The sequence below is a fragment of the Siniperca chuatsi genome, linkage group LG22 (assembly GCF_020085105.1).
Source record: "Siniperca chuatsi isolate FFG_IHB_CAS linkage group LG22, ASM2008510v1, whole genome shotgun sequence".
Classification (NCBI taxonomy): Eukaryota; Metazoa; Chordata; class Actinopteri; order Centrarchiformes; family Sinipercidae; genus Siniperca; species Siniperca chuatsi.
Genome location: NC_058063.1, coordinates 20307569 through 20322007, shown reverse-complemented (window position 1 = coordinate 20322007; position 14439 = coordinate 20307569). Strand labels below are relative to the sequence as shown.

Below are 14439 nucleotides of genomic sequence, written 5' to 3'. Positions count from 1 at the left end.
TTTCAAAATAAACTACACTGGTCATGGCCAATATGGGGCAAAGAGGCGGTCATTAATGTACTGTGTTTTAGTAATTTTGGGAAGCTGTTGCCAATGTCAAATTTTTAAAGTTCACATAGACACGTACAGTATTTCCAAATAGACAATTTGCTTAAAATCAGTATATTTAAAATGCTGTATTTTGCAAAATCATATCTAAAATAAAACGTCACACACAAATAAATAACACGCGTAAAACTTCATTTCATTTTGTTCGTTTTTAATTTATATTTTGCTTGGAATCAAATTTTGCCCACAGAATTTTAGAAAATGACAAAAAGATCATATCACAAATGATTCCACTGAAAGACGATTATGATATGACTTGTCACCCAGCCCCATTTCCAAACATTTCATTTTTTTGTTTTCCAGTTATTCTAGATGTACCTGGAGCTTCTCTCGCCACCGTCCACAATCTATTCAAAGTTTTTTCCAGCTGTGAGTAACTCAGTAGTGGGGACAGCAGTGTCCATCAGCACCACACTTACAAAGCAAGCATTTATATAGAGGACCTCTTCCATATTCAGTTTTGTCACTTTTTTTTTTTAGTGTGAATGTACTACAAACCAAAGCTCCAGTTAGAATTAGCATGTAGTATGGAAGTGAGACATTTATTTATTTTTTTAATGATTTTATTCTTTCTGCTCATCTTTCCGTTTTCTTCTCCTTTCCGTTTTCTTCTCCTTTCCCGTTTCGGGCACTATTTTGACCTGGCAAGCCTGTTTTCCTTCCCCTCTCACCTCTATCTGTCACTATAAAATACACCTCCAGCGTGTGTGTGTGTGTGTGTGTGTGTGTGTGTTGCCTGTCCTGGTTAAAAATGACGCTGACCTGCCTTGTTAAGGCGATCAGCTGGGTGGAGGAAATGTCACCAGGTCTCGGAACAAGGTCACATTTTTCAAACTACCTCCTGAGGAATCTAAACACTTCTCCTCCTCCTCCCCCCTCTTTCTTCTGTCCTCCTTTTCCTCCAATCCCATGCATCCCTTTTCTCTTGTATGTTGATCTTTCTTTCCCCTTTTCTCACCATTTTTTGCTTCTCATCTCATGTCGTCCTCATCCTTTCCGCTCCTCTTCTTCCCTACGCTCTTTTCCTCCTGTTTTCCCCATTACCTCTGATCTCGTTTTCCTCATTCCCACTTTCTCCTCATCACTTTTTCTCAACTCTGACCCTCCACAGATCAACACCGTCTCTCCATTTTCCTTTCCTCCACCCCCTTTCTTTCTCCTCTTCTTCCTCCTATTTTCCCCCTCTCCTTTTATCCGCCCCTCTTTAGTTATCCTTGTCCCCCTTTCCCCTTCCCTTTTCTCCTCTTCCTTTCTTCACCACTGTTCTTTTCTCCTCTTCCCCCCTCCTCTGCTTTTCTCTGTCTCCCCTTGTACTCTCCTCCTCAGATCCTCTCCTCCTCTTTTTATATCTCCACTTTCCCATCTTCTCTCCTCCATCTGTTCTTCCTTCCCCTACTTAGTTTTCCTTTTCAATCCATTTATTATTTCCTCCTTCCTTTAGCTCTTGTCTCCCCTCTCCTCCTCTTCCTTTCTTCACCTGTTTCCCCCCTCCCCTTTTCTCATCACTTTTTCCTCTCCTCCTCACATTTCATTCCTTTTCTCCTCATTCTTTTTCTCCTCCATTCTCTTGCCTTATTGTCTTCCCTTTTCTTCCCCTCCTCTCTCCCTCCTCATCCACTGTTCTACCTTCTCTTCTCATTTTATTTCCTACCTCTGCTCCCTCTTTCTCTCCTGATTTACTTTTCTTACCTGCTTTTATTCCTCCCTTTTTCATCCATGTCTTTTTTTTTTTCTCCTTCTGCTCCTCCCTATCCTTTGGATTGTCCTACCTTCATCCTACTCTCTCTCCTCCATTCCTCTCATCTCCTTTGCCCTCTTTTCCTCCATCCCTTCTATATTTTGTACAGGCAATTAGTTTGGTCGGCTTTAAACAACCGAGAGAAAACGATCTTACTTCTTTTTAACCCTTTCTCTCTCCCTGTCTCTCACTCTCCCCTGCTTCTCGTTTTCTCTCTCCCTTCTTTCTCTCCTTCTCTTTCTGATTGTAATGCGATGTCTTTCTTTGCATTCAGCAGTTTTCGCCTCACTCGTTAATTAAGAGTGTGGAAGGTGAGAGAGGCAGGGGAGAGTGTGTGTGTGTGTGTAAACCACCGTAGGTGCAAAATGCATTTATGGCAGGAGGGATGAGTGTGTGTGTGTGTGTGTGTGAGCAAGGCAGCAAAGGGGTCCTACTGGGCCAATCAACATTAATGAAATCAGGTGGGTGTGTGTGTGTGTGTTTGTCGGAGTGCTTGGCTTGCAGAAGAGAGGGGATCTAAAAGGGGTCTAAAGAGGAGAGAGAGCTAATTAGAGTTCCCTGTCTCACCAGAGTGTGGATCTCACACACACAGATATGCACAACTACAGGTACAGCATGCACACACACACACACACACACACACACACACAGAGTGTGTGCATTTATACACGCGTAGAGTTTCAAGTGAAGGTTTTCAATGTCAGGGAGGACTGAGCACAGCTGGTGGAAAGAGGACGACACATGCATACTAACATACACACGTCAGTGCTGTACTTCTGAGGACCCTCATTGGCATAACGCATTCCCAGTCCATAACCCTAACCTAAAGCAAATTCTCAGTCTTAACCCTCAAACGATCTTTTAAGGAAGTGAAGACCAGCCACCACATGTCTTCGCTTTCCAAAAAAAGTCTGTCTAAAAATGTTCTCACTATTCAAAATGTCCCCACTTTGTTACAATATTTCCAAAAACTATCCTTACTTTCCATAAAGTAATAATAATAGCTTTATTTATAAAACAAAGTGTCCTCACCTTCTTAAAGTTTTGCCATTTTCCAAAATTTTCCAGCAACATTCTCACAAAACATGTCCCTACTTTCCAAAAAAAAAAACTAATTTTTTCAAATGTCTACACTTCAAATTGGTCCTCAACAACACAACCTTAAAAAAATATACTGATACACAAATATGCACACTTATACACACTGACATATAAGCTCAATGATATATTTCCACACACACTCACATGTGTGTCTGATCAGGTGCACATCAAAGGGAGGCCACAGCGTCTCTGTCTGCTTAATGTCTCCACTAATCTAGCCTGGGCCCCAACACACACATGTGCCTACCACGTGTGTGTGTGTCTAAATACTTGTAAGTCTGCCTTTGAACACACTTGTGTACAGTGTCATATCTGTTAATATGTGGCATGTGTGTATCAGCATGACTCTGCATGCATGAGTGTGTGTATCTGACTCTGTGCCTGTGTGTTTTTTATGATTTTTTTTTTTTTATTATTGTTTGGATGTGTGTGTGTGTGTGTTCAAGTACCTTGTACAGCACTGTTGTCTTGCTGGTTTCCATTAAGTTCAGCTTTATCCTCGGCTACAGCAGCGTCTGGTATGAAACACAAAGACAAGAAAGAGTCTCAGTGGGTCGGCCAATAAAAAATAAACAGCACCTTGTAACTGTGTGCAGGTCAAAAACAAACTGGATTTACAAAGAAAGCCGAGCCCCAAACAACCATTTGTCCAGAGAATTATATTTTTGGATGTTATTTTGTTTTTTCTCTCTTGATGTTAATTGTCAAAGCACTTCAACTGCTCTGTAAAAAAATGTTTTGATATTAGGAAAAAAAACATTTGGCTGCTTCCTCACATCAAACTCATTACTGTGTCAGAGTTGTTTTAGAAAACATAAGGTATGTTATTATTGTAGATATTGATAAGATTTCTTATAGTGATACCTAAAATATTTTAAGTAACATCATCCTCATTGGTTTGAACAGCAGCTTTAAAATGTTTGTATTTTTGTAGAGCTACAACTAATTAATTATCGCTTAATCTGCCGATTATTCTCTGAATGAATTGTTTGGTCTATAAAACGGCAGAAAATAGCGAAAAATGGCTACCACAATTTCCAATAGCACAAGGTGACGTCTTCAAATTGCTGGTTTTGTCCAACCAACAGTCCAAAACCGAAAGATATTCAATTTACTATTATATAAGACAAAGAAAAGCATCAAATTCTCACATCTGAGAAGCTGGAACCAGCAAATATTTGGCTTTTTTTGCTTGATAAATTACTTCAACAATCAATTTTTAAAAATAATTAATTTTTCTGATGCTCTATTAATCATTTCAGCTGTATTCTTTCACTGTGCATTGCTATACACAAGCAAATATGGAAGTACATGTCCGATACTGTACAGTATTAGTCAACTGTGCTGGTTATTTTAGTATTGGTTTGCAGTGAAGCTACACAGACAGATTAACTGCTGCTGGTGATTACACTGGATTTTATGGAAGGTAGACAGAAAAACAGCAGCAGCCTCTGTTTTAAGAGCTTCAGTCAACAACAGCTCATATACAACAAGTGTTAGTCGATGTAAACACAAGGCTGGAAAATCATGCCACAAACAGAAAACTATCCACAACTTTTAAATCAAAGACAGTAAGAAAGAATAAGATCAAGAAAAAGAGAAGAAACTTAATCAAATAACCAAAAGTCTTTGACAAAATAGTAAGAATGAAAGAATAAGAAACAAATTAAAAACTGAACAAGAGGTGCAAATTAGCAAAGATGTAACAAAGAATCCAAGCTGAAACAATAAAAACAGGAAAGAAGAAAAACAAATAAGGTTATTGGAAAGACACTTAAACAAGGAAAAAGTTAGGAAAACCAAGCGAGCAATGAAAAAGATTTTAAAAAACAGATAGGGCTGTAAGATACAAGGCAGAAGGGCAGACACAAAACAAACCCTGAAATAAACCAACAAACAGTCCATCGTACCGTTCTTGGTGTTGTTGTTGGCGACGTGCAGCGGCTCAGGAGAGGACGAGGACGAGTGTTTCAGAGCGTCCTCCACTCTCTCCCTCCTCTTCGACTCAAACTCCAGCGCCTCCTGCAGCTTCCTCTTGGCCTTCTTCTCCTTCTTCAGACGCTTCTGGATGGAGGCTGAGGGGAGAAATATGATGACATGAAGGAAAATGTCTCCTTCTGTATATAATGTAACCCCACTCAAGTACTTCTAGTTCGGTTAATTGTGATTTGGTTAGTTCCTACATTTCCCAGAGTGCAACTTATAAGCCATCCAACATATAGATGGAGATAGCCAAAGCAATGGCACAGTTAGAGCAAAAAAAATCAAGAAAAATAATCTTCTTTCTCAAGTTCCAGCCTTTTCCATTGGGGCTTTATGTTTTGTTGTTAGTTTCAGCTCCTCTGGCTGTAAAACAATTGATTTGTTCCAGTATCATTGTTCAAAAAGCATGTGAAATGGCTGTTTATCTGTTAGTCAGACCTCTGCTCTGTAGTTCGGAGGTGAGCTGTCGTTCCAGACTCTCTCTCATCTCTCTTTCTCTGTAGAGCTCCATCTTCAGCTCTCTTTTCTCCGCCTGGATCTGTTTGTCCTGCACCCGGGCGTTCTCCACCGCCACCTTCAACAGGCCCTGGGACAAAAGATTTGGTACAAGTCTGGTTATCGAAAAATAACCTTAAAGTTCTAACACTTTTGACAATATGCAGATGTTGATAAGATGAGCCATATTGTCTGCATTGAAACTAAAGAGAAAGTTGTGGCGACATCTACAGTTGTGCACAGCTGCTACTAGCATCGTTTTCTGAAATCAGGGATTAAACATCTTGATGACATGTGTTTAAAAGTTTTGAATATCCGCTGTTTTAATAGTTTTTCACTACAATACTGTATATGTTGGGAGCACTGCAGTCCAACACTAACAGTCAGTGATGATTTTCATACCACGATTAAACAAATCGTGAAAGAGACTTACTGGAATTACCTGCACAGTTGCGGTGTATTTTTGTCCAATCGATTGCTTGGAGTAATATTCCCATTTAGTGATATTTCTAAATTGCTCATTTTATAACAGGTTTCAACAGAGTAATGTGTATGATATTAATATAAAGAGTATACAATACATCTAATTGTTTGGAAAAATATCAAATCAAAATATATTTTCCCTACCTTTTCATGTTGTACTGTTCTTATTTTGCACTTGATCTTTTGCATGAATTTTCATGGAACATCATTAAACATATTAGTTTAGTTATTGCTTGTCACAAATTTCCAACAGGGATCATTATTTTTGTATTTTTGCTCTAGCTATATCTATCTATCTTTTTTATTAATACGAGAGCGGGGAGGAACCTGTAATTAACCAACACGATTAATACAATTGACAATAAAGAATGTCTTGTAATATTGCTGTACTGTAATCCTTATTGATAATATTACATCGAGTCCTCTGCCTTTTCCAGACAACACTTAACAACAGTTTTTAGAAACAGGATCATACCTGTATGTTGGTGAGCAGGGTCTCCACTGACGACAGGCCGTCAGCGAATAGGAACGGAGCAGGGAAGCCAGGGGGCAGGGCTTGTCCCAGTGAAGACTCTTCTGTGAGGAATAATTAACAAAAGACAAGTTTAAAGTCCTCAGCCTCTTTTTAAAATCTCTTTTTACTTGAGTTTTTTGAGCAGTTTTCAAATTTATTTCATTTTATTTTTCTGAATATTGGTTCACCTTGTTTTTATTTTTAAATCTGGTCTGGTTTAATGCTTTTTATTTACCGTGACATAAAAATATTTGCTCAGTTTCTCATAAGGAGAACATTATTTTTCAAGTTATGTTTTTTTCGTTATTGACACATACCAAATTATTCAGTTTTAACGAGAAAGTTTTCTTGTTACGACAACATATTTATCTTCATCATTCAGTATTTATTTACTGATTTTTCTTTTTGATGTCGCCATGTGTGAGGCGTTTTGTAACTTGGTTGTATGAAAAGTGCTGTACAAATAAAAATTAAAATTATTATTACTACTTCAAACAAACGAGAGGATTTGTAAGGGGTTTATGAACTCAAAACCTGCCTTCAAAGTTTTAAAAAAAATTCAGCTGCAGGTATCTTAGTGCATCAAACGTTAGCTGAGCATAAAATCCAACTAATTAGCTCTTTTCCACTCCTCCAGTCTTTATGCTAAGCTACGCATTTCCTGGTTGTAGCTTCACATTTAACGAACAGACGAGAGTAAAAGAGTAAGCAAATAAGTGTATTTCCCAAATTGTCTAACTATTCCTTTTGTAGTCAGTGTGCTACTTTTAATAAGCCACAGTGTTAAAATATGTTTCTTTTAAAAATTGTTACTAAAAAATAAATGTTTTGGAGATGGCAGCTTTCCGTCAGCGATACGTTGTCACAAGCTTCGAGTGAAGTTTATGAAATGTTGATGCATACTAAGGTATATAAGGCAACGAAGCAGCATCAGAGAAATCAATTACACCAAACACACACACACACATAGAGAGGTCGTTAGTATTCAGACAATCATGTGTGGTACTAATTGGCAAGGATTAAAGACATCCTTGGTGTGTGTGTGTGTTTGTTCATTGCGAGTGCGTCACAGCGTCTGATCAGCCCTTAATGCCTAACACACTGACAACTGGGTTAACTCTGCTGTGAAATTAACGCTGATTAAGATGCACTCTAGCTCTCTCACACACACACACACACACACACCATCTCTATCCCCTATCTGCCACTTCATCCAAACATCCCTTTACACTCTACCTTTTCCTCTTTCTCTCATATCTTTATCACCTTTTGTCCACTTCCACATTTTTACCCTAAACTTCATCTTTCCAACCTTCTTCTTTCACCATCTTTTCCTTCTCTCTTTCCCAATTTCCCCACATGTCCATTTCGTTCCTCCTTTTTCATTCTTGTCCTTTTCTTTCTTGTTCAATACTTACTGTACTTTCTTTCTGAAATTTTCCCTAATTTCCTTAATAAAGTCAAGTCAGTTTTATCTATATAGCCAAAAATCACAAATTTGCCTCAAAGGGCCTCTTTCTGTGGTTTAACTTCTGTCTATTTGTTTATCTTTCCACCGTGATTTTATTTCCTGTTTTCCTTATGTTCCTTTCCACTCTTTTGACCTCCATCCCTTTCGCTTTCCCTGTACGTGTTGGCAAAGCTTTTCAGACATTTCATCTCATTGTGACAATGAAATGTCATCTTTGGCCAAAAAAAAAAAAAGTGTTAAGAGAATGAAAGAGCAGTGGGTAAGGGCGATAAAAGGCGAAAGAACAAATGGTAGAAGATGGCGTGGTAGAGAGGGGAGAATGTGAGGGAAAACTGGGATAAAATAAAAATGGAGGAGGAAAAGAAGAATACAGAAGGGAGGGAGGAAGGAAAGAGAGAGCGTTTTAAAAGGATTAAGAAAGCAAGAAAGACAGGCAATTTGGATAAAAAGAGGAGGGGAGAGGACAGGATTACAAAAATGAGGGGAGGGAGGAGTAGAGAACAGAACGAACGAGTGTCACAGTAATGTTTCATTGTAGCACAGTGTGCTTTTATTTTGAAAAAGGAGCAGAGGAGGAAAGCACCTGCACCTGATTTACTAAGTTACCGAGTTATACAGTAACTTCCATACGTTTTTGCTGATGTAAAGGAAAGCTGAGCTGAAACAAACAGGCAGACATTTTAGGGTGCAGAGTGTTTGTGGCTTGATAATTTATGCTCATTAATCATTTTTATGAGTTACAGTATTTAAAAAAAAAAAAAAACAGACTTCACCAACAAGTGAACCTCAATATTTGATTAAATTTGGATGCTTCCACTGGTCACAAATTTGAATTAATCAAAAGCATATCTCAGCACTAATAGGGTAGCAACACAACCGTCGGCCGCTTAAAGAAAACACGCTCAACCCGACCAAGGATGTGACACGCAGGAAGGTCATTTTTCAACAACAAACACAGGTTTAGTTTATTATGTCATTCTGCTACAGTAATTGCTCCAATATACCTTCCAGATGGAGGGAGACCACAGAGAACATTTTGTTGTCTGTTATTTTCCCCTGAGATGGGCAGTAAACACTTTCTGTGTCTTTTGTTTTTAATGAGCAGTCCACAACTGTTTAAGTACAGTATCTTTTGAAATTTTGATTAGACAACTGCAGAGGCAAAGACCTTTTTGACTGCTTAAAAGTCTTGGTACAACATACTAGCCCAACATGACGTACTAATACTCATTAACTGTAGTACTTTGTTGTACATCATTCAGTTTTCAGCTGTCATTTGTAACGGTGCCAAAGGTCTTCAAGAAATCTCAACCGCTGAAAACCCCTTAGCCCAAAACAGGTCTCAAGTCCAGACTTCCCAGTGTGCCTCAGCTCTGGGTACAACTTTTTCCATTTTCTTCTCTTAACTTCCTGTTGGCTACAGTAAACACAAGTCAGAAGTCTCTGTTCTGATCAGTTCACACAGCCTACTTTAAATTTAAAAGTTGGGAACACACCTCTGCATTTATGAGGAGGTGATGTGACCTGACACCACTGGAGATATCCGATTTAAATAACAATCTTTGGCACAAAGTTATCTATAGCGTTATGTACAGCTACCTTGTTGTTGTAGCTTGATGTTTCTATAATTAAATATTTCAAGAGCACTGATGCTGAACTTACAGGTATAAGTTATATCACTTTGCACACTTGGTAACAGGTGCATTTAGCTGCAGTGTGATTGTGTTTTCTAACCCTACATTGCAGCTCAAACGTGTCGCAAACCAAGGGTGAAAACGTCAACCGTCATTGACTTTTAGAAAATATCACCAAGCAGCTTTTTCTTTGCAATGATCTCAAGCTTCAAGTTGGAAAATACAACAATCTGCTTTGTTTTTTTCTGTGTTATGTCACAGTGATATCGGTTAGGGAGAGGCAGCCACATCAACATGACACCAAATTTGTGTTGGTTTTTTTTTTTATTTAAGTTAAAGTCAGTGACATTTGAAGTTGAATTTCTTTCCTTATTCTTTAAGATCCATGCTCCATAGAGAAGCTGCAACAGACTTTTTTTTTTTTTTTTGCCCTTATTGATTTTAAAGGAAGCATCCCGTCTGCTGCTCCTGCTGATGTCTGCAGTGGAGCTTCAGCAGTATGAATAGAGTGGAAATGAAGGGAGAGGTGAAGGAAAGGAGGAGCAGAGAAAAGAATTAGATGAAAACCGAACGTGTTATAAGAATGGAAAATACAGAGGGAAAAGAGAGTGTGATGGAGGGAAGAGAGGCCCCACATGCTTTTAGTGTGTGACCTCTTGACCCCTTTTAGCCATGCCTCGTTCACTTAGCCTCCCTCGCTCACCCCCCTCCCTCCCTTCATCTATCTATCTCTCCCTCCCTTATTCCTCTGATTGATGGCTCAGAGACAGGTGATCAATAGGGGGGGCAGAACCTCCTGACGCTTCTGTTTCTCTGTTTGTGTGTCTGTGTATTCGTCTCTGCAAGTGTGCATGTGTGTTTTCAGTCACTCTGTGTGTGTGTGTTTATAAATACAGTAGATGAGGAAAGCCCTCCTAAGTGAGGACAATTTGTCAGTTGTCAAAATGAAATGGGTGAGGGTTTAGATTAAGGTGGGTAATGGAATATCCTCACTTATAAGTGTGTGTGTCTTCTTTTGTCGACCAGTAAACAGGCAAAAGTGTTCGTGCGTGTGTGTGTGTGTGTGTGTGGTCCAACCTTTGTCCTTTGTTATTTTCTTGATGGGTGCAGCAGGGTTGGGCAGTGCAACATCTGCATCAGCTGACACCAATCCTGTTGAGAGAAAAAGCACAGTAAGTTTGTGTGTGTGTGTGTGTGTGTGTGTGTTGGTGCATGAACACACAGTATGTTTGCATGCATGTATGTGTAAATACATCTGCAGCTGCATATCTGTGTACAGTATCAAATATTTTGTGTATGTTTGTATCTGTTTGTTAGTGTCTTTGCATTTTTTAAATGTGTGTGTACAACTACTTACTACTAATGTGTATATACTCTATATACAGAAGTATGTGTATGTAAGAAAGTATTTGTGTTTAATGAATCTAGATATTTGACTGTGTACATGCAGTAAACAGTAAAGTAAGTGCATTGATGTGTGTCTCTGTCTAGGTGTGTGTATGTGTACAATGTTACTGCATGCAAGAGTGTATCTACAGTATCTGGTTTATATTTTATCATATTGGTCTGTGTGTGTGTGTGTGTGTGTGTGTAGCAGGGCTGCAACTAACTATTATTTTCATTCCAGATCAATTAATGCTGTCGATTATTTTCTCAATTAATCGATCGTCCTTTTGGTCTATAAAATGTCAAAACATTTCTCAAACTCTTTAAATGGCTTCAAGTGTTTGACCAACAGTCATAAATCAGATATTCAGTTTACTATTACAGAAGACAGAAGGAAACCAGAAAATAAACACATTTAAGAAGCTGAAACCATTAAATATTTGCCATTTTTGATTGAAAATTGACTTTATGATTGAAAATTGACTTTTGATTAATTGATTATCAAAATAGTTGCTCTTTCAATCGACTAATCGTTCAGCTAATCTACAGCATATTTTCACTTTTCATTTTCGTCATATTGGTGTTTGTGTTTGTACCCAGTCTTTCGGGCGAGCTGGAGGCCGAGCTGCTGGGCTGCGACTGCAGAGGAGTGTTGGTCTCATCAACAGATGGAGAGAGAGAGGGACTGTCACACACTCTCTCCTGGAGAGAGAGAGAGAAGGAATGAGTAAGGTGTAACTAAGTGTATCGATACAACAGAGATTCTGTGAGCTCTTAAGTCAATCATTAGAGGTTACTATGGGTTACCATTGACTAGCACTGATTAAAGAGAAGACACTGCCATGTTGTAGCATAAAATTACGTAGAATAAAAGAAATGATACATGTAATGGAAGTAATATAATTTATCTTATTTTGTCACCACAATAATGGAACAATGCAGATATGCTGATTTTAGAAACGCCAAATAAGTGTGTCATCACGGCATCTAGTCCGCTACATCTGAGTGATTTGGCTTCGCTAGCGCCTGCAGCATCTAGACACAATACAATAAGTACTGAAGAAAGGCAGAGGAAACTCTGCTCAGTTTTAAAGATGCTAAACTGAAAAACCCTTTTTAATTCTTTAATTTGTTACCAGTCCTCCAAAGTGATGGCAGCCCCTGGTAATTATTGGTAACCGGTATCCACACATTCTGAAAGAAAACCCTAAACTTTATATGGAAAAGTATAACAAAAGTTCTTCATTGAGAAATTTCTCATGGAACCTGCTGGGGTCATGGTTTTTTTTTTTTAAAGATTGTGTTAATGTGTGTGTTTTACCTTGATGACAGGCGCGCGGTGTACGTGAGTGTGTATCTGCTGGGCTGCAGCGGCCATGTTGGCGATAGTGTTGAGGTGGTTCATCTGTGACATCGCCATGGCTACAGATGCAGGTGGCAGCCCCATGGGCAGCAGAGGATGGGGCATCATCATGAAGGGCAGGTCCAATCCTTAGCGAGGCAGAGGGAAAGGAGGAGAGAGTGGGTGAGGAAGATCAGCGACTGTGAACTCTAATTAAAGTGAACTACGTTGAAATGAACTGAATTGAAGGGCGAGAGGAGAGAGATAGACCAAGAAAGAGAAATATGACCATTAAGGTCACATCCTGCCATTTCCAGTTTATTTTAGAGTGCAGTTTATATTCTATAATTGACACATGGTGGGCTTTTAATGGTAATAGTGTTTGACTAAATACATTTAAACGTAATTATGTTAAGGCAATGAAAAATGAATGCAAGGATTCAGTATTTCCCCACAAGACTTTTGACAGAGCATCCACATCATGGTGTAGTTGAAATAAAAAAATTGAAATGTGCAGAAAATATTGTTTAACAATTGTAAATAAACCTCAGCATTTCAAAAATCCTGTGTGTCCTGTGGCGCAAATTTTAATCAAATTCTAAGAAAATCGGCAATAGAAAATGCAAATTAAAGCTTGTTTCCATCCACTACTGTTATGTGAATATTAGGAGTTGACGCTTTGAGATAAACAGCTGGTGGCGCAATTTCTCCAGTCGGGTGCCATTAAACCATTGCAGAAGAAGAAGCCGTAATGAGATGACATCATTAAAACAGTGAAAACATTGAGTAAAACGCTGTGGAAATATGGCATTTGTTTGTTTAATGTATTATTTTGAGGAAGGTTACAGTCTCCTCATCGCTCCACACAGATCTGATGTTTTCGTCTCTCCAGTGGAGTGGAAGCTTCAGCGGATGTTCACATGCTTCATGTACGTCATAATTTATTCGTTAAGTCACTTTGTTTGCTTGCATCGATGCACCAACTTTTCCACCTCAGCCAAGCGTTAAAAACTTTGAGTTTCCACTCAAACTGAAGATGCACATAAAAACAGGTGGATGGAAACATACTTCCTGATATTATGTTTAGGAATTTCTGGTCTCGCTTCTGTCCAATATTACAGTAATGTAAAAGATTATTTACTTAAGTTATTACATATGTAAACAGATTGTCCACTGTTGAAGCAATAACACTTGTTTAACTGATGATGTTGATCATTTGACATTTCTGCAAATAACCAGTGTAATATTACCAAACACATGAAAGCTAACACTTTTTGCGTTTTCAAAGCTTTTGAAAAGTGTAAAAAAAATTATAATAATATATTGGTTGATAAATTGCTTTTTTCGTATTTGTTCTTCAAATATTGTAACACTGGCGTCCACATTTTGTCACTGGTTTGTCATTATCAGGAGGTTTGTTGACCATACAATCAGTCATCTTGATTGCCAGACTGTGCAAACTGCCGCTTCTATTTAATATCTGTCTTTCCATGGATGCAGCCAAGATATTTATGCATGCTATGATCCTTTCCCACATGTTTTATTGTATTACAGGCTGGAGAAACAGTCAGTAAACCACTAGAGTCCTTGTACAAACAAGCCTTGAAAATTCTGGATAAAAAGCCAATTAGATGTCACCACTGTAAGATACTGGAGAAACATCATCTTCTGAGCTTTGACAAATTTCAAATTTGTGTCTTGTGTGTAAAATTTGGCCCGTCTTCCACTACATGACTTCTTTTACTTTCGTTCAGAGAACTCTATAAAATCCACAAGAATATCTTCTGTAGACTGTACTGTGCTTTCGTCGCTCAGCTTTCTCTGTGAAAGCCACAACTCAGTGGAACGTCCTACCAGACCAAGAGTTGTAGTTCTCTCAGTAGCTTTAAAGTCAAAAAGCTATTCAACCCTGTAACCATTGACTTTCCATTTTATTAATTTTGTTTGTATACAAATATCCTTGTTTTTAATTTGTCTGTGTGTGTGATATGTACTACTCAGTGTAACATTGTAATACAATGTTTCACTATGTGTATGTTTTAATTGTGAGCTTTAAAGTGGTCATATTATGCTTTTTGGCTTTTTCCCCTTTCCTTTATTGTGTTGTATATCTTTTTTGTGTATGTAATAGGTTTGCAAAGTGAAAAAGCCCAAAGTTACCCTCTCCCACAGAAAACACTGTTC

At 38.4% G+C, this 14439-nt stretch overlaps 1 protein-coding gene and 1 long non-coding RNA gene across 3 annotated transcripts in view; one reads left to right on the top strand and one right to left on the bottom strand.

The window, feature by feature from the left end:
• Positions 1-12384, top strand: part of LOC122869715 — a 37348-nt gene extending 24964 nt beyond the window's left edge. The window contains exons 2-4 of one of the 2 annotated variants that reach the window (XR_006376391.1): positions 412-477; positions 11514-11640; positions 12246-12384. This is a non-coding gene — a long non-coding RNA (uncharacterized LOC122869715). The remainder of the gene's footprint in view (positions 1-411; positions 478-11513; positions 11641-12245) is intronic. The other variant, XR_006376390.1, reaches the window with a different exon arrangement.
• Positions 1-14439, bottom strand: part of LOC122869714 (dachshund homolog 2-like) — a 101844-nt gene that overhangs the window by 5012 nt on the left and 82393 nt on the right. The window contains exons 5-11 of the mRNA XM_044182946.1: positions 12235-12404; positions 11510-11615; positions 10605-10679; positions 6384-6484; positions 5369-5516; positions 4858-5022; positions 3397-3462 (exon numbers count right to left, since the gene is read on the bottom strand). Coding sequence (XP_044038881.1) covers positions 3397-3462; positions 4858-5022; positions 5369-5516; positions 6384-6484; positions 10605-10679; positions 11510-11615; positions 12235-12404 — 831 coding nt within the window. The remainder of the gene's footprint in view (positions 1-3396; positions 3463-4857; positions 5023-5368; positions 5517-6383; positions 6485-10604; positions 10680-11509; positions 11616-12234; positions 12405-14439) is intronic.